Source organism: Anarrhichthys ocellatus, unplaced genomic scaffold, assembly GCF_004355925.1.
Source record: "Anarrhichthys ocellatus isolate YVR2014 unplaced genomic scaffold, GSC_Weel_1.0 scaffold43, whole genome shotgun sequence".
Taxonomy (NCBI): domain Eukaryota; kingdom Metazoa; phylum Chordata; class Actinopteri; order Perciformes; family Anarhichadidae; genus Anarrhichthys; species Anarrhichthys ocellatus.
In genome coordinates, this window is record NW_022280073.1 from 2,048,060 (window position 1) to 2,075,495 (window position 27,436).

Genomic DNA, 27,436 nt, shown 5'->3' on the forward strand with positions numbered 1-27,436 from the left:
GGGCCTCGGTCTGCACAACAGATTCAACAACAGGGGCCTCGGTCTGCCCAACAGATTCAACAACAGGGGCCTCGGTCTGCACAACAGATTCAACAGCAGGGGCCTCGGTCTGCACAACAGATTCAACAGCAGGGGCCTCCTCTGTCGCCTCAACAAGGGCTTCGACCTCCGCAGCGGCCACGACAGTTTCTACAGGGACAGCTTCCTCCACCGCTTCAGTAGCGACTTCAGCTGGAGCGGCAGCCTCTGGAACCAGCTCTGCAGGGCTGACAGGTTCTGGCTGAGGCTCGGGAGCGGACAGGAGGTCCTCCCCAGAGCCGAGATCCTCCTGGGCCTCCAGGGCTACCAACACGGCCTCCGCCTCATCATCGGCTCCCCGCTGGAGATCATCCGGCAGGGCCGTCTGCACAGGCAACTGCATCTGGTCCTCGATGGTTTGTGCATCTTCCGCGATGATGCCGTTTCTGGCCGCTGTCAACACAGGACGACAAGGGAAGCTTGATTAGGATTTACGACTGGTGACCTCGTGGCACTCATCTTTTGTGATATCCTGTTAATCTGTAACATTTAAAGAACATTCCTGATTTGATTGAGCTTGAAACTTCTTGGGGGGGGGGGGGGGGCCTTGAGATAATCTATGCATTGAATGGTTTTGTGAATAAATCACCATATTTGTCATGACAACATTCTTCATCAACATTTGTAAAAATGTGTCCCGACTGCGTCATTCAGCCAAGAGTCATCTGCTATAATGCAAGGTTTTATGGATGTTCCCGTTTGTTCTCGTCTTGAATAAATACAATGTGTTCATTTATAAACTGGTTTCAAAATGATGATCTGCAAAAACATCTAAACAATCGCTTAATCCAACATGGAAGGCAGGGGAATCAGGAATAAAGGCAATGAGGCACACAGTCTGTGATCTAGAGAAAACATCCTTTCATTTCCGCAGTTGGAAATATGATTTATTAAAGCCTGCGTTTGTCTAAAGCCCAGACGAGGGGCAAGTCTCTCTAAAAGGAAATGAAATACACGTGACGATGGCTTTGCTGCCTTTGAAGAGACACCCTACCCCAATACCCCTCAGCCCTGCTCTTAGAACTGTGTTCCCTCAGGTGAAAATCCAGTAGTTTAGGAAGAATAGTGGGAATTGGATACTTGAACTCAAATGTCAGGAACTGTAACGCACATCTCAGTTACAGGAAGAGCCAAACAGAAGCTTTGCCGAGTGTCTCGTCTGGGTTTCCCCTCAGCAGCTGTATCACAGTTAACTACTTTACAAAAACAACTGGCTGCACACTGTTCACAAATGAGACCAAACCAGAATGGGTTGACAGAGCGGAGTGGGTGGACAGTTTGGACGCTGCAGCTTCTCACTTTATTTGTCTGTCAGAGGTGGTAAAAGGAGCTGAGAGTGATGGGTGGAAGGGAATGCGACGGTCTGGCAACTCAAACGAGCCAGTGGGAGAACGCGTTACACGGAACAAGTGTTCGTGTGAAGTGAACTATTTCTAATTAGAAGGCGTTTTAAGACAGCTGGTTTTACAACATTTAAGTCCTTTGACTTTCCTTTTTGAGAAACATGTTCTCCATCAGCGTGCCGTTCTTTAAGCAGAAATCCACCTCACACACCGACTCCCGCAGACAAAGCAAAGCTGCTGTCTAGCACAGCGGGCCAGAGCCTGCTGTTGGAAAGTCTGTTTGGGTCGAGACGGGGGCGGCCTCTCCAGGCATGGATGACTCGCGTGTCAACATGATTTAGCAGCCACAGATGACAGAGATCCCAGTCAAAACAGTGCACAGAGGAGGGCGGGGGGGGGGCTGGACAGGGGATGGGACCAGTGGTGTCTTTGGATGGCATACAGCTGGTTTTGTTAGACACACTGTACGCTGCATGGTTTAAAACCTCCACCCACATTTAGAGGAGCGTGTCTGGCCAAATAAGTGGTTCTCTTGTCTGGGTGATGTAAGAGCCTGGAGAGGGGCCCGAGCTTCTCCAGGTGACCGATGCTGGCCGGCTGGAGGGAGACAATGCCCCGACACAAACATCACACGGTGACGTAGCGGGAGATGAAAAGGCTGGACACGAATACAGAGGAAGCACGCCAGGTGTAATGAGTACGTGACAGTTGAGTAGGCTTTGCTCATTCGCTCACTTTCCTTCAACAAAGGTGTAAAGTGACATCTTTTCTTCAAATCAAAGTGAAAGGAACGCTTTCTGACAAGGAGAGTAACTGTCTTTCGTATGTGGTGAGATGGAGTAAGAACATACTGTACATGCAGCTGTGCCAGGCATGACATAGCCATGTACCAGTGGGTTGAACCCATGAATTAACAATCACGGTCTGTGTCAGGCTGCTCGGTGGGCGTGTGCACAGTCTGAGAACCGCAGAGTCCATGTGAGCAAAACCAGAGCGCGACTGCACGTTTAGATGCAAAACTCCCCGTGCAGAGGAATCTCTGAGGAGCCTGGAGGCATTCAGGCATCTGCCAGCCCCTCCTCTTTCTCTTTGCAACCAGGCATCCACTGTTTGTACGTGTGTGTATGTATGTAACCATGTGTATGTGTGTGTATCTGTGTGTATGTATGTAACCATGTGTGTGTGAGTTGTAAATTCCTGGAGCGAATTTCAAACACTTCTTATCATGCATACCTTTGCATACAAACTTCGGAAGCATGACTGGCAGACATCAGGTTGATCTATTTTTTTTTGTTGCGTGTCCAACATATCTAGCAACAAATCAGACTACTGTACGTGGCAGAAAACAGGTTGGGTTGTATTTATTGCCTCAGGCTGCAGAAGGACCTCCAAAAAAAAAGAAAACTCCCAGCTGGCAATCCTAGAGACCAGTCTAGGTTCACTTACAGGCAAAATGCACATATAGCTTTGAGGATATACATATAGCTTTCATGTTTAACTAATTTAAAAAAACAACTCATTTCATCAATTAATCACGTGACACAGTTTCTTATTTTTGGTCCACACACTTTCTACGAACATCAAGCTAGAGGTGGCCGATTACAAATAAACTCCAACCATATTGTGAGCCCTGCTGAGTTAATGGGTTAGCATACAGAAGTCCCTCCAGGAGGAGTTTCTGGATTACTACACAGTGGAGTGAGAAAGCACACAGTGTTCCAGAGCGGCCAGCAGACACACACCCCCCTCTGCAAGACTCCACTGAGTGAAGGAAAACTAAAAGCAACTACTGTGCATGTCTAGAGTAGCGGTATAAATCATAATGCATGCTCACCGGTTATAGAAATTGATATGTAAAAGACAGATATACACTTTTAACCTCGACACGGGGGATCACTACTCACCCACTGTATCGCCATTGCTCTCCTCTGGCTTCGTACCCGGTCTTTTCTCTTGGTCCACGGTCTGAGCGCTGGATGAGGAGCACCCCATGTTTGAAGACAAGAGTTGAGACAAGTAAAAATTCAAAAACAAACAAACTTGGAACTTTTTACTCTGTAGAAACAAACGTCCCGCCGCTCTGTTAGCAGAGACAGAACGCATAGACCGCTATTGCTCATCGGTCGCTAAGAGTAGCCGGGCACCATTATCTCCCCTGGTCTCTGTGTGTGTGTGCATGGCCCGCTACCCCCAACTGAAAGCAGCTATGCATGAATGTCCACTGACTGTCTAATGCTAACAGGCAAACTATTCATACAGGAGGGGGGGAGACAAACGCGTGTGTGTCAAGTGTGTGTCCTCCCCCTTTGTGGGAGTGTCCCCTCGGGAAGAAATGCTCCACCTGGTGGTTTTTGCTAGTGCCCGATCGGTTCTGCGCATGTGCAGGGAGCGACTCGAGGGAAGACCCGCCTCTGATTGGCTACAGCCTGCTAAGCGCTAGCGTTAGCCTAGCTATGATGCTAACCGACCCAGAGAGGCCCCGCCCCAGGGCTAGCGACTCAGGCACGGCAGCTCACGTTGGCTACCCGGTCTGACCAACAGTAGGTTTTTATATTTGCAATTTTCGTATATTATCAATAAATTCACTTCTGATCATTTTTGAGGCAAGATATTATCAGTGTAAATTTCAAATATTGCCATTTTTACGAAAATTTATATTATTTATAACATTATTTAAATGTTAGCCTCTCATGAATAAGAAAATATGGGAATTTGTATTAATATTATTATTATTCTTTTTTTTTTACCATTCGGTCCACAAAAGCAGCCTACGAAGGATGCGAAGCTGGGACACAGCTATAGTTGTCAAATGGTGGTATTACAACCTCTGTCATGTCATTTTTTTACACGTTAATATTGCTTATTTGAATGATTATGTACTCAATTTTATTTTGATAAAATATATTTATTTTCCTTCCTCGGTTCGGGGGGGGGGTAAAAGAAACACTAGTGCGCATGCTCAAGATCTGGGTATTTTCATATGAATTCTATACTAGGTACACTGATCATCTTTTTTCATTTCCATGGGGAGCACATGTAGAACCTATACGCATTTCTTTAGAGTGGTTCTATTTTTATCGTGTCAGTGAAGGTATACTGTTATACTGGTTTGCAGTTGTATTGCTGACTGAGCAGCTTTCATTTATTTTGTGAAATTTGTTAGAAAAAAAACATACACAAGAAACGTGAAGTGTAAAATGTTTACTGTACAAAGTTATTGATTTCATTTGGCATTACTTGACAAAGAACACTACAGAAAAAAAATACATTGTGTTGTATACAAAGAAGTGTATAAATAGCTTCAGTAGAAAGCATCGCATTAGGCATGTTTCAGTGCGACTTGTAGAGCAGGATTAAAGGGGCCCTGTGAACGCCACGCTGCAGGTTTGGGGAGGTGAGTCTCCGTCTTTCATTTGTTTACGACTTGATTCTCGAGTGTGTCCAGCTTCTTTGTCATGGCTTCAAGTAGGCAAGTTAAGGAAAGATGCAGGAACAAAATAAAACACAACCTACATACCAAGTGTTAGAGTTGCTTTTCACTATAGGTCTACTATCAAGTTTTTTCCCAAAAAGTAATTTTCCAAACCCACAAAATGACTGTTTTATGTGTAAAGTCACATGTCCTTTGTTACATATGTTGGGCATATCACAGCGCATATTCAGGCATTTGGGGCAGACTGGTGTTAGCTTACTTTGGACGATAGTAACGTTTGCTAATTAAATGAATAGCTTAATCACAAAGTGTATGAACACAAGGATTGGTGGAGGAATTGACTGCGAATCCTCCCTTCACTTTGGTATGATGTATAGAATGTTCCCTTGTCTCCTCTTTTATCTCTTTGTCAGTCATCTCAGTATGTTCATTGTTAATGCCCGGAGCTCCATTCATGAGCTGAACGTCAGGGAGCTATAAGAGCTGCATGACTTTGCCCTGTTGAATGTGTTCGTGTTCAAAGTGAAAATGCAGGCAGATAAAACCCTTAGATTGATTCTGGTGTCCAACTTGGTCCCTCACAACATGTGTCAGAGTGAAGACATTCATATACTGTACATTGTTTCTGAAATGAAAAAGAGACACATCATGGTATTTACCTGTGTTTAACGGATCAGTTAAATACACCTGCTTGTAGTTGTCTATTTGTTTGTAGCTGTTCATACGTTTACATGTATACAATTTGTGATATTAGGCTATTTAAATACTATTGACTGTTGACACCATTCATTAGCAGTTGAGGGATTCTTTGGCAGACACACATCGACCCAAGACTACCAAAGATCCCTGGTGAATCTGAGTGTAACTGTGGAGTCTACAGTTATTTGGAAAAGGATATTATTCTGTACCAGCTTCTTCAGCTTCTCGGTGACCTGGTTTTGAAACATAATCACGTTCTCACACTGGCACATGTTGTCACCGGATGGTTTGTCTGCAGGGAAAGAATACGTGAGATGAGAATAACTCCCGTCCTTGGATCAGTTTCTTACCCCTTTGCTCACCATATCTCTTCTATTCGTTCTGTCTCTGCCTGTACAGAATGTAGTAGATGTGTGTGTGCGTGTGTGTGTGTGGTGGGGGGGGGGTGGTGATTGCAGAGCAAAAAAAAGACTGATGAGTTATGCGTTATGGATAATTGCACAGTGCTGCTGCCTCAAATTGTATAGAGTTGCTTGATTCAGTTTGTCATCGCAGCAGCAGCAGGTGGCAGCGATGCACCATTTCAATGGAAGAAACAGTGCTACTTCTAATCCGACATCCTTGAGCACTTTCACTCTGTTTGGTGGTTCGATGCTTCTTTTGACAAACTGCTGAAGTACCTTTACATATCCTGGACTTGAGCTTCTTTGTAATCTCTCCCATTTTCTCAAAATCTTCAGCGTAGTAAAGGTGCTTCTCATCGGGCTCTGAAGCTATTTCTCTCAGCTCCTGTTCAATGGCCTTGCCAACACCCAGGGCGTATAGCGTGACCCCTGGAAATGACAGAAAGCAGAATAATGAAAGGAAAGTCCTGCTACAAAGCTTGGTTAACTGTGTATACTGAGTGTACCAGAGTTCTTTGCTTTATCAGCCCATTCGGACACGTCGTCCTGCGATCTCCCATCAGTAAACACAACGCTGACACGGGGGACGTTCGGCCTGGCTCCCTCTTTGGCCGAGAAGCTGGACTCAAACATGTGGCGCAAGGCGGAGCCCGTCATGGAGCCTCTCCCCATGTACTGCATCCGGGACACGGCCTGCTTGACAGTGTGCGCCGTGCTGTACTGGCCCAGGGTGAACTCCGTGCGCACCTTGGTGGAGTACTGGAGAAGGCCGACATGGGCACCTGTCCTGGAAATGTCCAGCAAGTCCACGATGCTGTTCACAAACCGCTTCACCAGTTCAAAGTTAGCAGGGCCCAGACTCTTAGAGCCATCGATTACGAAAATCAGATCCATGACTCCATCGCCACACTCCGGCTCTGTCAGGAACAAGGACATCGAGCACATGTTTTAGGTATGTTTAATAAGCAGAAGGTCGATATGAAAGAAAGCTGACATCATACTCTTGCAGCTCTTCCCATCTTCAGCCAACATAAATCCATCAAAACATCTGCAGATGTAGGAGTCAACGGTGCTGACGCACTGGTGCTCACAGCCATGGTCCACTGTCTGACACACATCCAGACCTGAAACACAGCATTAGTACGATCTGGCTGTGGCGCATTAAAGTGTCTAAATGATACATTTTTATTTTATAATATATTGTGAAAGTCAATAAAATGACAATTTGTGATCACGCAAAATTGTATTCTTAATCGCATGTTCTTGTAACTGTAAGTTATCTGTCTTCTGTTAAGGAAGGAGGAGGCTACAAACACATAACAAACTAATAACTATCAATGCTTCATGACGGGAATCATAAACACAGAATATCCCCTTAATCCGGATTAGGAGGGACCTCACGACTGGTTCCAAATTCATCCAAAAATGATGTAACATTTAAATACCGGAGGAAACGGACAAACAGTCCTGATGATGATGAGAGATTACGCTCTGCATTTTTGTTCACTTTTATCTCACGCTATATCAATTCTGTCTCTTTCATACTGTCAAATAAGTCATGAAGAGAGTCAGAGTTAGGCTTTTCTTCAGTTTGATACGAATTAAAATGAATTTATGAAAACGAATCAGAAGCCTCAAGACAGAAAAACACTTTGATGTGTGTCCCATCAAATCACTGTTTAAATATCCTTTGGCTGCAGTTCACGTCATATTCATGACAGTGGACGACCCTGCACTCACTCTGACATGTTCTCCCATCAGGTCGGAGTGAGAATCCGTTTCTGCATTTGCACACACACGAATCGTCAGTGCTCATAAACTCCTGTTCACAGCCGTGTTTCCCGTCAGCGCAGTGGTCCGTCTCTGCAGGGAACAGACATGATTACTGAGAACATCTAATCGTGCTGCAGACCCATCCAAGCATTTATCAGCGGAGGTGATGACAGTGAATGCATCACATCTGGGTTAGGTGTCCTCTTGTGCTACAGTTAATATGCTTGCAGTCCTGATGGACGGATGAAACAGTTTGTGTACAAACTTTCTTAATGTATGCAGCATTATATCTCATTGTGAAAGAAATAACAGCAATGATGGGAAATAAGCTACGCTCACACTTACTTTTGCATGTTTTCCCATCAGCTCTGAGTGTGTAGCCTTTCCTGCATTTACACACACAGGCGTCTTCTGCGTTGGTGAACTCCTGTTCACACCCGTGGGCGCCATCAGCACAGCGATCCACCTCTGCAGGAAACAGTCCGTTTATCAGGACCGGCAGGATTAAGGAATCCCTTCTTATAGAACGTGGCTACCTGTTGAGCTCTACTACTTTTGAAATATCAAAATGTCAAACACAGAAAATGGACACTTACTCTTGCACGTTTTCCCATCAGCTCTGAGTGTGTAGCCTTTCCTGCATTTACACACACAGGCGTCTTCTGTGTTGGTGAACTCCTGTTCACACCCATGGGTGCCATCAGCACAGCGATCGATCTCTGGGTGACAAGAACAGAGATTGAACAACAACAAATGACGATACATAATCCTAGAAGACAGAAAGCCTGATGTAGCCTGAAGTCGAGTCAGTATCAGCTGCAGCCATGAATCCCAAGGTCACAGTGGTCTGTTCTGTTAATGCAAGAATACTTATTACTACAATACTAATACTTACAGCAATAATAAGCAGTAATGACTACTGTAGAATATCTATTAAAAGTTATCATCACAATGGTTTTCTGTATGCATAAGGCCTTTCAGCTCCACACATGTATACCTAGTATACAGAACAGAAAACCATAATGCATTCATCAAAACTCCAAACCCACTCTCATAAAGGACTGGTAAAAGTGTAGACTTGTGAACCCCAGACGGGAAAGATCAAAGAACGGTTCTTGTTTTGACTCGGGGATACTATGACACCCTGGATACACCTCCACATTTCAGCTGCTGCTCTGATGATCGCAAATGCACACTTCCTTCAGGAAATCTCCCCCACTTTGCTTTTTGTTAATGTCCCCCAGAGGAGCAGAAAGGGATGCTTTCCAACAGTGGGCGGAGGGTCACTGGTGGGAAGAGAGCTGGCTCTCATTTGGATTGGAGGTCCATCTTTACACCAATGTTTTATTTGCCAAACGTCTTCGGCTATCATGCCTTCCTCAAGGTGGTCCTTTCCCCATTAGGAGTAAATATTGTAGAAATATCGTAAAAAGATCATGCTGATGTTGGTTTGTATACTTAGTAATATGATGATTTAAGTCACATAACTGACTGATGGGCTGTGTGAAAAGAAACAACAGAACCCTCAGACCTTGTTACGTGTGCATTCTCCAAATTATTCATTTACATTTGAACTGCTTCAAGTGGTAAAATAAGCACTCTGAAAAAGAATGGAGCTGATAAAGCTAGTGAAGGAAGAGGTTAAGGTCACTACTGATGCAGGAAGAGACGTCCCCGGTGAAGAAGGAAATGTATCATTACTGTCGCACGTCTTCAGGTCTACGTTGAGTTGATACTCTGGATGGCAGCGGCACTCGTAGCCATCTGGTAAGTTGGCACAGATGTGCTCACAGCCATGGTCCACCACAGCACACATATCCTCAGCTACAGGGTGACAGTGGAGGGGACAACAAAGAGCTGAAAGACACCAAAACTCTGCAGAGCTGACGGACATTGTCTGTTCATGAAGAACCAAAAAAAGACAACGTTTTTAGGTGAAAACATTTTTTAAAAGAGCAGATCAGAAGAGAGAAAAAAAGGACTTCCTCCACCTGTGCATGTCTTGCCGTCGGGGTTGAGGGTGAAGCCCTTCCTGCACTTGCACCTGTATGAGGCGGGACTGCTCACACAGATTTGCTGGCACTGGTGGTCCACCACCTCACACATCTCTGACCCTATAACGCACCAACACCGACACTCAGATAAAAGGGACGCAAACACATGTGCATGCGTACATGAGGATGAAATAAATAGATGGGATTTGTCACCTCCGCACAGTTTGGACTGGAACACGGAGATGAGGGTTTCTATCTGGCTAAAGTTGGCCACCAGGTGCACATGCTCAGAGTGCGGCTCGCTCCCTATGGCCTTCAGCGTGTTCATGTCCACCCTGCCGACTCCGACAGCAAAGATCTGGATGCCGGCCTGCCTCGCCTGAGCCGCGATCTCCTCCACCGTGTCCTGAGGCCGTCCGTCAGTCACGACCATGGCGATCCGCGGGATGAGCAGGTCTGCAGGTCGTGCCCCCTCCTCCTCGGTGAAGGCCGTCTCCATGGTGTACTGGATGGCCAGGCCGGTCATCGTTCCCGTGGCGAGGTGCTCCATGCTCCCCACCGCCTGCTCCACCTCGGCCTTGGTGGTGTAGGTGTTGAGGGAGAACTCGGGCTGGACCACGCTGCCGTACTGCAGCAGGCCGACCCGCGTGGCGTCTGGGCCCACCTTGAGGAACTGAAGCAGGTCGACGATGAAGGCCTTGACCTTCTCGTAGTCGTTGGGGCGGATGCTCCGGGAGCTGTCGATGACAAAGACGAAATCCAACGGCATTGCTTTGCAGGGGTTCTCTGTGATCAAAGACATGGAGGTTTTTGATCAGGGAACCAAATGCTCCAAACTTACAGTTCAGTTTGGGGAAATATCTAAACTCGATTCTAGAAAAATGTTCAACTTTGTATCTTAGATAGCAAATGCAGTTGGCAAAACACATATTGGTCACCAACTGATGACTTACCCACTGGTTTGGTTTGGACAGTGGTCTCATTGCGACCTCTGGCCGCGATGGGTCTGGGACGCCGTCTGTCCAGTCGGACTGCGTTACAGCACAACAGGAAGAAGAGGCAGAGAGCCAGGGACCTCATTCTGACAAGATGTGACAACTGCAGCGTTAAGAGAGAGCAAGAGAGAGAGAAGAGCAAGAACTGATAGAATCCCACAATGCAGTGCAAGCAGAGAACAAGCCTGCATTGAACAGGAAAGACAGAGACAGAAAGAGAGAGAGGCAATAAGGCAAGAGGGAAAATAAGGAAATGTGTTATTTTCATCACATCATTTTCTTTGTGAAAATGTTCAATCTGCATCAACATAAACACAATAACAGTCAGGCGGATGGTTGTGACGTTTAAAGACCTCCACAGCCCTATTTGATTTTGAACAAGGATCCATTTTGCTAAATTTGATGCAAGTCAGACTCATAATTGATGGCATTAAAATATATCACGTTGCTGGATCACCGCCAAAATGTAGGCAGGATTGCCTACATTTTGCAGGATTGTCTAAAGTTGTGCACCTGTCATCTTAATCTCATAATAACATGTGAGGGCAGTCTATGCCAATTAGGCTGCACCCAGAGTTTGGCATCCAAATGGTATGACACATCAGAAAAAGCAAATGAATAACTTCGGATGCAACTTATGGGAGGAATGGCAAACAAAAACAAAATCTGTTTTGAAAAGATACAAATACAGAAATCTCTCATGTGAAATAACTCAAACTGTTCCAGCTTTGGCATAAAATGTTGCGTTGGTAGTAAGAAGCTGATTGAGATGCGTTTCCAGGGATCAGAAATCCATAAAAATGTAATGGGCTTTACAAATGGCCACATGGCGGTGCTATTTACACCACAAATCCATAATTCCTCAATACACCAAATTTCCCTGAAATCTGTTAATTATCTGTTGAAATCTGCTTTTAACCAACAAACCAACAACCGTGCAGGTCTGAAAACATAAGCTCCTTGGTATAGGAAACAAATATAGCGACTCTGTATCAGTAAGGTAACTAGTTAATCCCACAGAGCATTTAAGTTAATGAGGAGGGATATAAATAGGGAGAACATTCACCTCCTGCATGTTTGACCTCCTCAGCTTCAGATTTCACATTTTAGTGTGTATCGATGTAGCGCACATAGCATCGGTTTTCTAGAGCCACAGGAAAGAGCCCATTTCAGATGGCATAGTCTGATGAAATGCAACATATTGACATGCGTTTTGGGTTCATGTGGGCTCCACATGAGAGTTTTCCCATCTGCCGCCATATGAAGTCGGCAGAATGCTCCATGAATGAGCTTTTGGGTGTTTTGCTGCACAGGTGGTTTAAAGAGATTTAAGAGAGGCTGAAAAGAACCACAGACTGTTTCCCCATCCGGTCCCCAGGAGAGCAGTTACCCGTCATGTCCACTGCTGTCTGAAACCTGTCTGTGATCGGTGTAGAAGTAGCCAATATGTCCACATTCAGAAGCAGAAAGAGGTTGCGTTGGTCATACAGGACACATCTTAATTCTAAGGCAACATGTAAGATGTTAGAATTAAAGGATTCGGGGTGATGACACTGAATCAGCACTCAGTGTCTGTTTGCTGCCCAGGCAGTTTATGGTTGCAGCTGACCTGAGACCTGCAGGGGTCACACATCCATGTGGCATCCCACAGAGCTGTTGACACCTCTGACCTCACATCTGTTTGACATCTCTCTGCCACAGGTCTGACAGAGCTTTCTTCATCAAGTATCTATGAGTGTAACAAATGTACTATCTAATCTTTCTTTTGTTCTGTTTGTATTCAGAGCCCCGAGGCTCTGGAACAAGCTGTCGGAGGAAATAAGGCTGGTCTATAAACATACTTTTATCTGGAAGCATATTCTAATTTGATCTGAGCTGCCTGTTTATTTGATCGATTTTTTATTTCTTGTCTTACATTTTTAATTTAGCCTTTTAAACGTGTTGATATTTTATTTTTATCTGTAAAGCACTTGTATTTTTTTGATAAACACTCTAAAAATAAAGTTTATTATTATTATTATATATAATAATAATAATTAAAGGTCCATAGACCTCCATACTGTACCACAGTACCAAGCTTAAATGTGTTTCACTCTCCATAAGTCAGTCCAGTATCTCTGTCATGTGTGGACAGATGCTTCATGTAATATGTACATCATTTTGAAAAAGCGATTTCCAAACTAAAACTGATTATAAACAGATACATGAGTGGCATTGGAAACATGTAATTATCCTTTACGTTTTCTTTTAAATAGGATTTTTTTACAGAGATGAAATGGTGGGATTTGGTCACAGAGCAACCCCTCTGATGAGTGAAAGCCAAGGCTGTGTTTACTACCAAACACGGAAACAGCATGTACCTAACAGGGTTTATGGGACCTGGTCTCTGTTTTGCACATCCCCCCCGCCGCCGCCTTTGATGGCTTTTCACGATGAAGGTGATGCAAACTACGACGATGTGCAACCTTAAAGAGGTCCCAGCTTGTGATTCCTTTTTTTTTTACCATGTGTTTTACAAAGAAAAACGACAAGTTATCCTAAAATAAAAATAAAAGAAATTTCCAAGTATGCAAATAGTGCAAAAACTACTCACCTTGTGATCAGATGTCTCCTCAACTCCTGCAGGTTTCTCAATAAATCCCCTCAGTGAGTGAAGAGAGGAGTTCCAGCAGGAAGAATCAGTCCCCAGAAGCTCCAGACAGTACACATGCACGCATCCCAGCCTGCAGTCTGTTTCTGTCTGTCCAGACACTTGCATTGCTCTGCCCCCCTCTGTTCCGTTTACCCCCCCATCTCACTAAACCATGGAGACGCCTCTTGTTCGGCTCAGAAAAACTCTGGAGACTTTCGCTAACAGAGAGCGGGGACTGAACCTCTTATTCTGCACCTTGAAACATTTCATAATGAGATATAGGTGGAGCTAAAGCTTGCTCAGTTTGTTCTTACATTGAAGAATTAAAAAGAGTTTAATAATTTAATTTGCCTTTCTCTTGTGCTTTCAGGTTAAAGAGATTTAATGGATCTTTTACATATTAAAGGTCTTGTGTATTTAAATTCTGGTACGACTTGGGATCTTCTCTGGAGGTTCTTATACTATCCATTGGGTGTAGTTTGTTGTCCTTGTCAATTTCTGTTGTTTGGTGTCAAGGCTTGAATCATTTTTTAAAAGCTAGACGTTGCACTTATTTTCCCGTGTTGTTTATTAAAAATAATCCAAATAAGCTGTCATAAAGTTGGAGTTTCAGTTTGAACATGTTTGAAGTCTCTCCTCTAAGAGAAAATACATTTATATTCTCCTGCAGTCTAACAGGTTCACAGCGACTGTGAAAGAGGTGAACTCCCCACATCCCCATTTGAGCAGCAGTTTATGGAAAGACTGTAAGTAGAGTCATCATAATTCTAACCACTCTGGGGCTACCTGCCCTCCACACAATGAGCACATTTACACTGCACACAGTCACCTCTTACCAACAGTTTCCAGGGGCACATCTGCCCTTTAGGCAACAGAAACACTTTTTCTAACAAAACTTTGTACCTTGTACATTCAAAATGAAACACAACCATCTGTCAGTGAAATTAGACTTTTAATACACAAATAAATGTCACATCTTGTATTTTTCATACAGCAGCAGCTCTGGGGTTCGACTTGTGTGTCCTTGCACAACATGTTTCTGGCCAGAGAGCAGCCGGCCAATAGCTTCATCTGGTGGAGCAGACTTTGTGTTTACACAGAACAGAAGCTCCCGTTGGTTTTAATTGAAAAAACACAACCAGGGCCCGTATTTACTGAGCTCCTGGACACAGAGAGGCCCTGATCCAGAGTCACTGCCCCGGGTTCCCTCGAGCGACTCATTCATAGCAAGTTTATAGAGCAAACTGATTCCAGATCAGCGCTACTTCTGTGCTTTTAAAATAGATAAATAGCCGGGAATACATTTTCCTCGTCCATCAGTAGAAACACACGGTTACATTTAAATGTTATGAAGGTCAACCAGCACAAGACTAATGGGTTTGTAGTTGGGTAAAACGGTAAAAGAAGGTGATATGTTCGATATACAGTAGGTTGCTTTGTGATCATGTCAGAATACAGGCAGGTGCATTTCTTTGGGACAACTTCCAGTCAAGGTGACACTTCACACATGGCTCACCCCCATAAATGGCCCCCCATCAGAGAGAAAGTTATGAATAAAGGCAATCCGACCCTGATCACAAGCAGAGACGAGATGAACGGGGAACACGCGACCACTGTTCACTCATCACTCTGGGCAATAAGATCATTTGTGCATAAGTTAGATATGACCATCAAAGATAGGACACAAAATACTATTACGGGTACACGCAGCGTGACTAGGATTAATACAAATATATAGAATCTAACACTTTATGCACCCAGGTTCAAATGCATTGAAATGCACATCACGTCTGGAAACAGAAACAGAGCGGATGCATGGAAGAGAATACGAGCTCGCCAATAAAATAACGGGGAGGGATGAGAGGTCACGGTGGTGGCAGGTGTGTGCATGGGCATACGATAATTTTATATGCGTCGGTGCATGCATGGGTGTACTGGAATGTCTGTGTCGTCTGTGTACACTGGAGAGGCAGTGTGGTGCATAAATCTTGCTGGTGGGGTGGGGTTATATTAACAGCAGGGTCCAGTCAGCAGGATGCTGGGAATGTTTTCATGCTGTGGCAGTGGTGTAGGGGGGAGGAGCCTGCTTGAGAGGGACGCTGACGCTGTCATCATACGGAGGCAGCAGCACCTGGGGATGAAGCGCGAAGAGGAGGAAAAAAAGATTTTGGTTATGAGTGAACTTTGCAAGACAGGAGGTACAATTCAAAATGAATAGTGTTAAGCAGTGCTAAATGCTGACAACTCTGTCAATTGCTTTTTGTTAAAGTGACATGATATGACACCAGCTTTCGTGCAATACCAAACACAAGAATGAAACAGTAGAAAGGTCCTTTGGATTTAAGGGGCAGTGTGATGGATCTAGCGGTGAGGTTTGCAGTTTGCAACCAACTGAAACTTCTCCCGTGGGCGAAGTGTGAAGGAGAAAGACGATGGTCAACGCAAAAACGTGAATGTCTCCTATCTAGAGACAGTGTTTGGTTTGTCCCTTCTGGGCTACTGTAGAAACATGGCGATGATTTCCTATTGAATAGGCTAAACTACAGGATTTAAACCAAATTCCATGATATAACATGTACAATGTACAATCCAGTATGTAAGGCAAGGCATCTATAACTGTACGGCACATTTAACACAGAGCGAATTAAACTGGTGGACAGGAAGCACTTCGCCATGAAAACAACAGACTACATTACATGAAATAAATAGAATAAAATGGGAAACATTCATTTAATTAAGTACAATAACAAACTTGCATGCTAGGGTGGTGTCACAAAAGATTATTATATATTTTCTCTTTTGCCGAAGGTAGGGTTGTCTTACTGTTGAGATAGCAGGTCTTTGTTTCTTTGTATCTTATTTGCATTGTATATATTACATATATTAGTTACATTTATAAAAAAGCCTTTGTAAACGTCGTAGATCATAAAAGGTGCATTTGCCATATGCAGAGGACAACAATCATGCCTCGGTAATGGAGATTTATTGTCCACTTCACAATAGAACTCTGTCAGGTTTGAGAAACAGTGAAAGATCATCTTTCTAAAGAGACATTTATTTATTCTACATCATAACTGCGTGCGTGTTCAACTTGTGGATGAAGCATTAGTGTGCTCTTCTGTTTTGGAAATTGTTCACCAAATTCTAATGTGTTGTTTGCTCTATGTAAAAATGATTGTTCCATTAACATGGTAAGATTGAGATCATAGTGGGGAGAGGCCAAAGCAAATGTCAATAACCTAGGGGAGGTACAAAGCAGCTTGACTATATTTGCTTCATTTGTGGATGAGCAGACTACTGTTGATCGACTAGAGCTGGAACCATTTGTCAATACATTGATTAATTGATCCAAATAAGATCTATTGTGCAACATTCTTTTTGATAATGGATTAATAGCTTAGTTGTGTCGTAAGTAAAAGAAAACAGCCAAACGTACTGGTCGCATCTTTCTAAGTTGTCTGACAGTAAACTGAAAATCTTTGGGTTTTGGACTGTTAAATACGGGCTATGACAAGAAGCTTTCTGCTCCTCTCTTTCTCAGGTAGAAGAAGCAATGCTGAGACTGTGGAGGCAGAACGTCTGAGGTGTGACTCAACATTCTGGTTTTGCTGTTGACACCATGGCTAACAGAAGTGTAGGCTCTCTCAATGCAAAAAGACTATGTGTCTGTCCTGTGACTGCCATGTCTTAAGCAATGAGTCATTGGAGGTTTCAGTCCATAGAGATGGACTCTTTCCTTCGAGAAGGTGAACCATCCTAACTGTTAAAGGATGACGTGGGCATTCAGTCATCAATAACCTCTAACAGCCTCTCCTACGGATCAATGCCCTGAACTATAGTGGCCAGTAATTCAAGCAAACAACTATTCACCTAATTATAGCTCTTTACCTGGGATACGTAGCTTTAGCATCACTCCTCTAGCACCACATCATGTATCGATACTAGTGCTGGGCAAGTTAACGCATTAATTTCGCATTAACGCATTCATCAATTAACGCCGACAATTATTTTATCACGCGTTAACGCATTTTTAAAATTTATTATAATTTTTCTTTTAATTGAAAGACAAGAGACAATACATAGACATAACAACAAGAGGATGACAAGAACAGTGGGATTAAAGGCAGCAAACATCCTATAGTCAGTTGTGTATGTATGTGTGTGTGGTGTGTGTATGTCCTTGAGCCTTTTTTAAGATGGGAAAAAAAAAATGACCTCCGTGGTCAACTCAGCAGACACTGACATGTTAGTGCACCTATATGCTGAAATTCACGGTAAACACATTTAAATGGCACAGATCGGGAGCGAGCGAAGGACTTTGAAAGTTAGCGGAAACATTAACGTGAGACCATTTCCGATTTCCACAGACAAACACGATTAATCGCAAAAAATCCATCCGATTAATCGCGATTAAATATTTTAATCGTTGCCCAGCACTAATCGATACACATCAAGAGCTTATTTAAGACCGTTTCACAAGCTTTGTTTTTTAAAACAAATCAGGTGAAAACATAAAGAAATTAAGCTAGAGACAGTTTCCAGTCATCCAACTCATGGAGTTTTGGCATGAGCATTAGCTTGCATTAGCAAGCTACAGCTGATGAAATCTGCTAGCGTCAGTCGTCATTTCATTGGTTAGAATTGAAAACCCTGAGTGAAATAAAAGAATGCATGTGTGAAGGAATTTGGCTCATACGGAACCCATTAGTGGACCTTTGACCTGACCGCTGCATTACTGATGTATAGCCATACAAGCTGCCACGAACCTGCCTGTGGTCTGTGGGGAGCTCGAATTGAATATGTCAGGCTCTAATTGAAAAACCATATACCTGCTGAGGTGAGTCGGGTGTTAGGAAATAAACAGCCTACTTTTTTTCTTCTCCTTTCTGTCAAATTAGAAGTAGATATAATAAGTGTGTGGGCAGCGGGGTCACAGCGGTCAGGGGGCCAGGCCTGAGCAACAGGACACCGACCCAGAGCTCACTTCCTGTACTACCACTGTGCCTCCGCCAACGTTATAATGGCTTTGCCAGCTTGGAGCCCAATCCGTCAGTCCAAGTCTGTCCAATCATCCACACTACTACAGCCCATCTTGATACTTCCTCCCTCCCCCGACATGATGACTTTACAGTTGACAGACTGGCCTGAGCAGAGGGTGACATATTGTAACATATTGCACACATGCACACAGTGGATGTACTTTTCACTTCTACATTTGATCAACGTGTGCTGACTTGTGAATCATTTGGTTTGATAGCCAGACATTTGAATCCATTGAGGTAATATTTCTTACAGTTAACGCTGACTAAAGTATTTGTTCAGCTGTACACTGCGTATGAGGAATTACTTATTATCTGTCCGTAGAACGCAACGCCTCATTAGAAAACATTATGAACACTCATACAGGTGATCTGACAGGGGAAAAGGTGATAGAAATTAATTAATAAATGAATCTGCCGCTGAAAACAGTCCCAGACTTTCTTCCCGTTTGATTTAAGTTGCAAAAAACTACAGTGCTCAGCAGTTTTAAGAAATGACTGAGCCTTGGTTATGTCAGTAAAATGAGTTCGGGGCACACACTGTTGGTTTTGTTCTTTTCACAGGACCTGTTGACAATGACAACACTACTGGATATATCATCGCCACTCTTATCTTTTGAACCTTGATTTTAAACTATGAAGTCATCATGGTGATATGGGTCTGATGGTATGAAGCAGCAGAGGTGACCTACCGTGGTGTCATTGGTCGTGACATAGAGCAGGATTTCTGAGGCACCGCGGCCGCTCACATATCTGTAGCAGTTCCACACACACGCCATCAGGTAGGCCTGAAATCACACAGAGAGAGACAACACCATCGCAGATTACAAGCTTCAACTGCATTACAGCAACACCTTATTTAGCACAAATCTAAAACACTACTTAGGGTCATGGTACGTGATAAAGGCTTTGGTTAAACATATTTAGCTTCTCTTGACAACACACAAATGGTTGCTAGCCACGCTAGCTGTGTTGGTCTGACCTCCACTTTGGTCAAGACTCAAACATCTCAACAACTATTGAATGGATTGCCATAACATTTTGTACAGACATTCATATCCTTCTTGGGATTCATTGTAATAACTCTCTAATACGTCCAACTCTTTGGTTCATGACACAATAGATACAAAATCAATAACATTCCCATCAGCCTCAGCTTTATTCTGAGCTAATTAGAATGCTAACACGCTAAGCTAAGATGGAGAATGTGTCTTCGACTGTGAGCACGCTATAGTTTTTAGTTTCAGGAAACCGGCTTTTCCACTTTCCTCTGTAAAATAATGAGGTCATGTCATCCCCAGAGAAGCTGTGGTGTCAGTGTAATGTTCCTGTCCTATATATTCTGCACAGGAACACACACAGATGGCCCCACGATAACATGCGCATCACGGAGGCTGTAGTATGTTATTCAGAGAACATCTCAACGACAGAGAAAAATTACAGAAAATACAGAAAACAATCCATTCACCCACTTTCTGAATTCAGACTCTATCTGAAGGCTCAGTACATCACTTCAGAGGAGCAAAAACAAGTTCCTGTTGTTCTCTGTCATCTAGGAATGCTACTGGAACTTCCCGGCCAATCACAACACCATCTGCTGAATCCATCCGCTGGCACAAACCAAAGGCGGACAGAGCTCTCTAACTTCTATAGTAACCCAATTAAGAAGCCGCTTCAATGCTCACAGAGGTTTGAACAGCCTCCGCGGGAATCTGAGGAGAGCCATTTGCATAGAGATCATTTAAGTTAGCTCCCACTCTGCTGAGCAAACGGGGTCATAATGCTGCTGATTGTGCAAAGCAAGTTATTCCATCGGCCAGAACAGATTCTGGGGGTCACTAAGGTGGAGGAGTGACGTATACAATCTAAGAATGACTCCATCGGTCACATTCCAAACCATAACTGCTGCTATTAAAATAAGCCGTTTGTCTTCTGATCTCAGACTTAAGTGTTTTTGGTTGTCAGCAGAGCTGCATCATAACCACAACAACATACCTGACGGCTCTACTGGATCGTCTGTAACTACACAACACAAACCCCATATTCACAAGACACACAGTATACAGCCATGCCAGCAGCATGCTAACATGCTAACATACTAATGTTTAATGCTTACTATGTTCACCATCTTAGTTCAGCGTGTTAGGCTGACGGGAATTAGTTTTGCAGGTATTTGGTCATAATTCACGTATTGGACCAATTGAGAAATTTTACCCTATGATAATGATAATAATATACATTTATCATAAAACATTTAATCAGATAGCACTTTTTAAACCAGGTATTACAAAGTGCTTCACAAGACAATAACAGCAATAAGGTAACTGTTAAAACAAAGCATCACAGAACAGATCAATAATGTGTACATGCATACAGTCAGACGGACGTATAAATACATATGTATAGCCGTACACATGCTTCACTATATATGCACATAAATGCATATACATATATAACATTGGGACCTTATAGAGATGTCATCCTAAAAAATAATGGCGCTAGATGAAAAGTCAGGGGATCACTATAGTTATTACATTCATGTCCTCCTCACAATAAATGGAATCAATGGTATTCATGCTAATGAATCCAATACTAATAAGATACTTCACTTAAAATTCACCCTCATAGTGGCGCTGGAGGAAAAGTCAGGGGATCATCCAGCTGAGTAGGATTCATCATGTGGGAACCATGAATGTCTGTACAAAGCTTTGTGCAAACCAGATAAGTGAAAACATGTACTTGCTATTGGCTGACAAGTCAGTGGACCGACAAAGTCATTAGGGTTCATCCTATGGGTACCATGAGTGTCTGTACCAAATGTCATGGCAATCCATCCAGCAGCTGTTGAAATATTTCAGCCTCACCCGAGAGGCGGATCAACTGACATCCCTGGAGCCATGCCGCATGGCTGAAGAGATACAAGAGACTGACTAGTCGTCTGTCGCTGTGATATTAAATCCTTCCCCGGAAGTGGGAAACCCAACAGCGACAAAGTACGTATCAGTAGGTCCCATTCTACTTTCAGCGTATTTCACATTTCAACATGTCACAGTAGGAAATAATAACATTTAGCTGCTTCAGTTTTGTTCAGTATTGTGCAAGCTGCTCGCTGTCACACTCTCATGGCTGCCTGGGACACTTGTCATCTCCGTTAGTGCTTTTCTTTTTACTATTATAAAATATTTACAAATGTAAAAAAAATCGACTGAACAAGGCCTACTGGACAGCTGCTGTGAGATGCACGACTCTTTCCAAAAACTAAAAGATAATAACCTTGTAAAGAATACATGGGGCCTATGTAAAGCCTCACCTGTACAAAAAGTTACATCAAATAACCAGGTGCATGTGTAACAATGTTGCATCATACATCTTTTCTGGCAGGCAATAAGTGCTGCTAATTGCATGAAGACGACGTGTAAAGGAAAGGTTTGAAAACTTTACCTTGAACCCGAGAATAGAGCCGATGAAGAGCAGCACGATGAGGACCAAGCACACGTTACTGAGAGCAGCGATCTCCTCTTTGTAGGGGAAGTTATCAGGCTGCACGGCAGTCCGGAAAAACACAAGCAGCAGACGGTTCATTAGAGGTTAAGGCAGTACCAGTCGCTGGACAGTAGAGGCATCAGTAGCTGTATAGCGAACTATTTCTGTCCTCAACACTTGAGGTTCCTCACCAGCTGCTGCAGGTAATCCTGTATGGTGTTCGGGTAAACCACGATGCTGACAGCCACCAGGGCGTTGAGAGCAAAGTCAAATATTTGGTAGCAGAAAAACGGGACGATCCAGGCGGCGCGCAGCTGAAACAGAGATATGTCTTTTGTTTAGGTATAGTTATGGTGATGTATTTATAGCAGCAGAGAAACAAGCGGAGCTCTGTGGACATAAATCACAGCGTGAAGTGTGTTCACAAATAATACAAAAGGGTAGGGATGGAATCTGGATTAGTTCTATTTTCAAAGACTTCAAAAATAGATGTAGTAGAAGTGTTTAGAGCAGTAGCCTGGCAACATTAATATACTGTTTAAAACGGTTTATGTTATGGAAATGGAGTATAACCTTAGGAATCATGAGTTTACCTTGTATGCACCATATGTTGCCATCCCGCAGATCAGTATCATCAGCAGAGAGATGGCGGAGGCGATGCACATGTCTGAGGCAGAGAGAGCAGCGGTTACACGTCAGCGTGAGGTCACTCTGGCTCAGCCACGCCATTTGGATTTCAAAAACAAATTTGCGAAAATGTTCACAACGTCGTGTTCAGCTGAAAACTAATTCTGTGCAGGAGATAAATGGTGAGCTGCATCTGTCAACCAGACAAGGCATTAAGCTCTACGCGCCAACAGGGCAGACAGAATCAGACATCTGGAATATTCCAAACCAATGATCTAAAACGCCATCAATAGAATAAACTGTGGCCAGCTTAAACAGTCGGTCAAAAAGCTGAGATTGAATGAGATTTTCTTTTTTTTTTGCCACTGACATACAGTCACATCAAGTTGATATGGATGAGTCCAATATTCACTCTCCTTTTGGCTCTGTGTTTGGTCTCCTCCCACTGCTGACAGTCTCTTCAGCTGCTAGATGCTCCACTGGGTTCCATTTCACTGAACACATCACGTGTGACGAACGCTTCCGTCACAAAAAGCAACCGAAACTAAGCTCAAAACTGTGACATTTCATCAAAAACATTTGATTCTACATGTCTCATTTAAAGTCTCGCCACCGAATAAACCGTTTAAAGTAACCAAATATTGTAAAAAACATTCAATTCTGAGCTCGTCAGCGCAACTAGGAAGCCATGATTGATTTGACTGAGACCAGCAGTCACTTGACAAAAATTCCGTGAAACTTGGACTGAACTGCAGACTTCTGAACACAGTGCATTGAGGAGAGGCTGCAAGTAGAGGTTGTACAAATGTAAATAGTTCAACGTATGAAGCACGTAGAGCCTCCATTTGTTCCAACATTGGTAACACTTGGAAACAAGTTGTATACATAAATTGTTTGACAATTTTTGTAAATAAATGATCAAAGGAATACAACTTATGTTTTCTTTTGTATGATTTATGGCGATGTAACTGTGTTATACTGCACAAACTACATTTGTATCTCTAGTTCTCTCTACTTCTAGCCATGGCTGTGTTTCCATAGAGGTGCAGGACTTCTATACAAATGTGAAAACCAATGCCACAGACTTGGGGTTCAGAGGGTTAAGGACCACTTGTCTGAATTGAAAAGATCAGATTCCATAATGATTTGAGCTGTTCACATGGTTATGAAAAAACAAACAAACATCTGAGTCACATATATGCAAAAAAAAAAAAAAAAGAGTGTGCCGTGGAGTGAGAAATCCTACATTTTGTCCCTTCAGTGTTCAACATCAACAACAAAATAGCAGAGGAATATGATAACACAGGAACAGCAGAGTCGTCCTGTTCATTGCCTGGTGGGCTTATCTCTCTTGTCTGTCTCACAGCTTTATGTCCTATTCTGAAAATGTGATGCTCTAACTGGCTGCTGTGTTGGCTTTGATGCTGTATTGAACTATATGTTTGAGCCAATGCCCCAAAAAGAATGACTGGGGACTCAAGAAAAGCACGGCATCAAACACACGCCGAGTTATTTTGGCTAAAAATAAAACATCCAAAAAATGTGTTGACTATGCGATTTATTATTCAGCGGGATTAGTGGCATATTTTCAACCCGTATGGAGTGACAGAGGGTCAAACATTCAGAGAAACATAAAAAAACAAACAACTGTCGCTACAGCTTGTTGTCTGTCAAATCAGAATATTCAACAACCTTAAAATATCTGAGGAGTATCATAGCGTTCTTGTCCCTACGGACAGGCGGACACTCTAATCCCTCAGAACTGGGACAGCACAGTCGTTCCCAATCAGAGGACAACAGCAGCGTGTGCTGCGGCCCACCTCCAGTCAGACTGGAACAGTTCCAGTGGGCACCTGGTCCGTTAAGCATGGCTGTTCAAATGCTCTGCACAGATGGACATTGGACATGTCTGTGGCTTTGGGCGTTTGGATTAAAAAGAAGGAGTGCTGACTGACGTGGAGATCAAGTCATCGGTCACGGTCAGGTGTAGGAGATTTAGTTTCAGGAAGAACACAAACACCGCACAGGTTTCTTACAGAATGCAAACAAGCCGCTTACCTGAGCAAATGTAATTATATGAAACGGAAACTGTTAAGATGTTAGAATGCTAGAAAAATAAGTACCCAGCCGATAGTGGTATTGTGAGATACACAGAGTACATTTACTGGCCCTCTGGGCTACTTACTGGCGTCATCCATGACATCCAGGTCATTAGCCAGCTCAGCGCTGGTCAGGTGGTACTGCTCAGGATCGCTGAGCGCTGTCAGCAGGATGAGCAACACCACGGCATTGATGAGCTTAGGGACAGAGCACATGCGGGTAGATTAAAGGCAACATGGACAGACACGCACACATTTTTTTAAATATTTGCGTTTATTCTGACACGTAAATATTTCACAACACAGAGACTTTAGAAAAATAATGATACCAAGACCTTCTCCGAGAGGTGTGTTAAACGACACGTCTGCAGCAACAGCTCTAAGTCCAGCCACATTCATACGCCTTTGTATTGGGGTGGCGCAGCTCATTATGCAGATGACTCATACATCCCCATTGATCAGGTGAGTGCAATGGAAAATTCTCGGCAGTCAATAGGCCTGACACGAAACCTGCTACCTGAAGAGGCCAAACGCTGATTTATTCATAGCAGCGAGGCAGGATATTTCCACATGTGGTGTTTGGTTCAGGTAACCCTCTCATTTGAACATTCAGTTTAACAAAGGGATACAATCAAGAGAGGAAATACCACATTATGACTTATTTCTAAAGGTTCCCAATTGTAAGAATAACCATGTATAACATAAATGATGCAGAGAAGGATAAACCCACCTGAAATGAAGTGACTAATATATATATTATTATTATTATTATTATTATATATCTATACAGAACCCTCCTTTATAGGCCTCTGTATGCCTCTGTCACTAAAAGTATACCAGAATTATGCAGATTCAAGATTTGTTCAAAAAGAATAATAATTCAAACCTTTTCTGAGTACAAATGTGTGCTTTATATTGGGAGAAGCCCGCATAATGATAGTGCTGCACACATTGTGAACGCTTTGTGATGAAGTCATGTCTCGCCTCAGGGTTTCTGGATGTCTCCGTAGCAGCAGTGAGTGACATGACGACAGGCGGCGCTTACCATGTACCAGACCCCCAGGATGATGGTTCCTGTGCGGACATGGCAGCACAGACAGCAGCTTGTGGAGAACCAGCGGTCCCACGGGGAGATCATCATCTTTTCTGCTTGTCTGCTCACAACCGCGCGAGCATGTAGCGACGACGTCGGCGTTTAAGGACGAAAAGAGCGCGCGCTGTCCTGTTAACGTCCGCTGAGCGTCGGTCCTCGTTAACGACGAACGGGATCTAACCACCTCTGACCTGTCCGTTACTTATCACCGCGAGCAGCTTAACGGAACGGAGCGGCGTCAAGTTAACGGGAGGGGAAAATGCGACTTCCGCTTTCAAAATAAAACCCCGATGATAAATTTGTGTTGACATGGCTTATAACGTGAAAATGTTTAGGCATCACCACATTCTATTCTCTCATTTATGATGTAAAATCAATGCTATCCATTCCATTATTAACTGCTTTAAATTAGATATTGAACAATGTGTGTATGTTATCTCCAATATATTGTATCACTGCAACGACTAATTTTCATTATCATCTCCAGAAATAGTTAGAAATTGCCCATCAACATTTCTTAGAATCCAGGTGACATCTTGAAGTTGCTTGTTTTGTCAGATCATATGGTCCCAAGCAGGGGCGTTTCTAGGATTCAAAGAAAGGGGGGGGGGCTTAGCCCCAAGGGGAGTGGCATGTTTGCGTGCGCCGCAATTTTTTTTGGATATCCATTGTTTCAGACAGTTCATAGATTGGTTCAATCAGAAAGAGTGTGATTTTGCTTTGTAGTTTTGCTTGCATTGAGTATATGATAACACAAGAGACAGAATTTCAGGGTCATAGTGAAATTTGACAACACAAATATGAACTTTTCTGAAATAAAGAGAGAAATAATTTTCCTGCTTGTAAAGGAAAGACGGATAAACTAGCTTTCATATCCGCGTCACTCCTAAATCCTAATTCTTAAAGGGACCGCACACAATGGATGGAGAATGGACCTGACAGTGTCAACTTTATATCGTTAAGTATGATGATAGGCTGTTGGATTGTAATTTGAAGGGGGAGAAAACATACAAACCAGAACGCACACACATATGTAGCATGTTAGAGTTATAAATAACTTGTCCATGTGAGAAACAATAGTTTAATTTAATGACATCACCAAAAAAAAAAAGTTTTTTATCCAATAATGCCAAATTATTTGGGGGGCTGAAGAACATTTTAGGGGGGCTTCAGCTCCCCTAAAATAGGCCTAACGACGCCCCTGGTCCCAAGGCCAAAAAGAAACTGCAGGATGGGATTATGAAAATAGAAGAGTGGGCATATAAATGGGGATTTAAACTTTCAGTTGATAATTCACGAGGAAAATAATTGGTAATGAGGTAAAGGTAAAATGATATAATCAAGAATTTGTTAAGGCCGAAGCCACCACTGAGGCAAGGACTCAAAAGCACGACTCAAGACCTGGGGTCTGATTTATAACGCTGCGTACACACAAAGAGGGGTCTGAAAGAGGCGTACGACACATCGTTGTGATCTATAAAAACAAACTTGACAGGAGAATGTTCACACCTGTACGGAAACTCTGACCCATGGTTAATATTGTTCCCTCTGATGTGAATAATATTTGAATGGCTCGTGTTCTTCAGTGTGCAGTGGAATATGTGTTTTTGCACCACAATGCTGCTGGATTGATTTGTTGCTTTGTTGTCATATAAATATATGTGACTGGTTCTTGTTATTGTGTTAATTACATTGATTTTGACTACAGTATATGCATTGTCCGTTAACCCCGCCATGCGCGGGG

The 27,436-nt window shown here is 43.2% G+C and overlaps 3 protein-coding genes across 3 annotated transcripts in view; all 3 read right to left on the reverse strand.

The window, feature by feature from the left end:
* The window catches only part of LOC116395075 (fibrous sheath CABYR-binding protein-like), a 13,932-nt gene extending 10,208 nt beyond the window's left edge, over positions 1 to 3,724 (reverse strand). The window contains exons 1-2 of the mRNA XM_031868607.1: positions 3,326 to 3,724; positions 5 to 471 (exon numbers count right to left, since the gene is read on the reverse strand). Of these exons, the coding sequence (XP_031724467.1) occupies positions 5 to 471; positions 3,326 to 3,524 (666 nt within the window). The 5' untranslated portion in view covers positions 3,525 to 3,724. The remainder of the gene's footprint in view (positions 1 to 4; positions 472 to 3,325) is intronic.
* A 1,106-nt stretch (positions 3,725 to 4,830) lies between these two features.
* Positions 4,831 to 10,804, reverse strand: LOC116395100 (matrilin-2). The gene is made up of 12 exons (XM_031868675.1): positions 10,678 to 10,804; positions 9,938 to 10,510; positions 9,722 to 9,844; positions 9,432 to 9,554; positions 8,327 to 8,449; positions 8,076 to 8,198; positions 7,698 to 7,820; positions 6,959 to 7,081; positions 6,464 to 6,874; positions 6,234 to 6,386; positions 5,753 to 5,845; positions 4,831 to 4,886 (listed from the first exon to the last, which is right to left on the reverse strand). Exons 1-12 carry the CDS (start codon positions 10,802 to 10,804, stop codon positions 4,831 to 4,833), a joined length of 2,151 nt encoding a protein of 716 aa, XP_031724535.1.
* A 3,480-nt stretch (positions 10,805 to 14,284) lies between these two features.
* LOC116395101 (lysosomal-associated transmembrane protein 4B) lies at positions 14,285 to 25,952 on the reverse strand. Its single transcript, XM_031868676.1, has 7 exons — positions 25,645 to 25,952; positions 24,686 to 24,797; positions 22,467 to 22,540; positions 22,065 to 22,187; positions 21,832 to 21,930; positions 19,083 to 19,178; positions 14,285 to 15,482 (listed from the first exon to the last, which is right to left on the reverse strand). Exons 1-7 carry the CDS (start codon positions 25,738 to 25,740, stop codon positions 15,402 to 15,404), a joined length of 681 nt encoding a protein of 226 aa, XP_031724536.1. The 5' UTR covers positions 25,741 to 25,952; the 3' UTR covers positions 14,285 to 15,401.
* Positions 25,953 to 27,436: the final 1,484 nt, after the last annotated feature.

Excerpts from the sequence above, each read along its gene's own strand:
- LOC116395100 (XM_031868675.1), bottom strand. The coding sequence starts at position 10,804 with ATGAGGTCCCTGGCTCTCTGCCTCTTCTTCCTGTTGTGCTGTAACGCA. Across the intron at positions 10,511-10,677 it reads TGTCCAAACCAAACCAGTGG|AGAACCCCTGCAAAGCAATG; the intron begins GTAAGTCATCAG and ends CTTTGATCACAG. Across the intron at positions 9,555-9,721 it reads CGACGGCAAGACATGCACAG|CTGAGGATATGTGTGCTGTG; the intron begins GTGGAGGAAGTC and ends GTCACCCTGTAG.
- LOC116395101 (XM_031868676.1), bottom strand. The coding sequence starts at position 25,740 with ATGATGATCTCCCCGTGGGACCGCTGGTTCTCCACAAGCTGCTGTCTG. Across the intron at positions 22,541-24,685 it reads GGATGTCATGGATGACGCCA|ACATGTGCATCGCCTCCGCC; the intron begins GTAAGTAGCCCA and ends TCTCTGCCTCAG. Across the intron at positions 15,483-19,082 it reads TCACGACCAATGACACCACG|GTGCTGCTGCCTCCGTATGA; the intron begins GTAGGTCACCTC and ends CTTCATCCCCAG.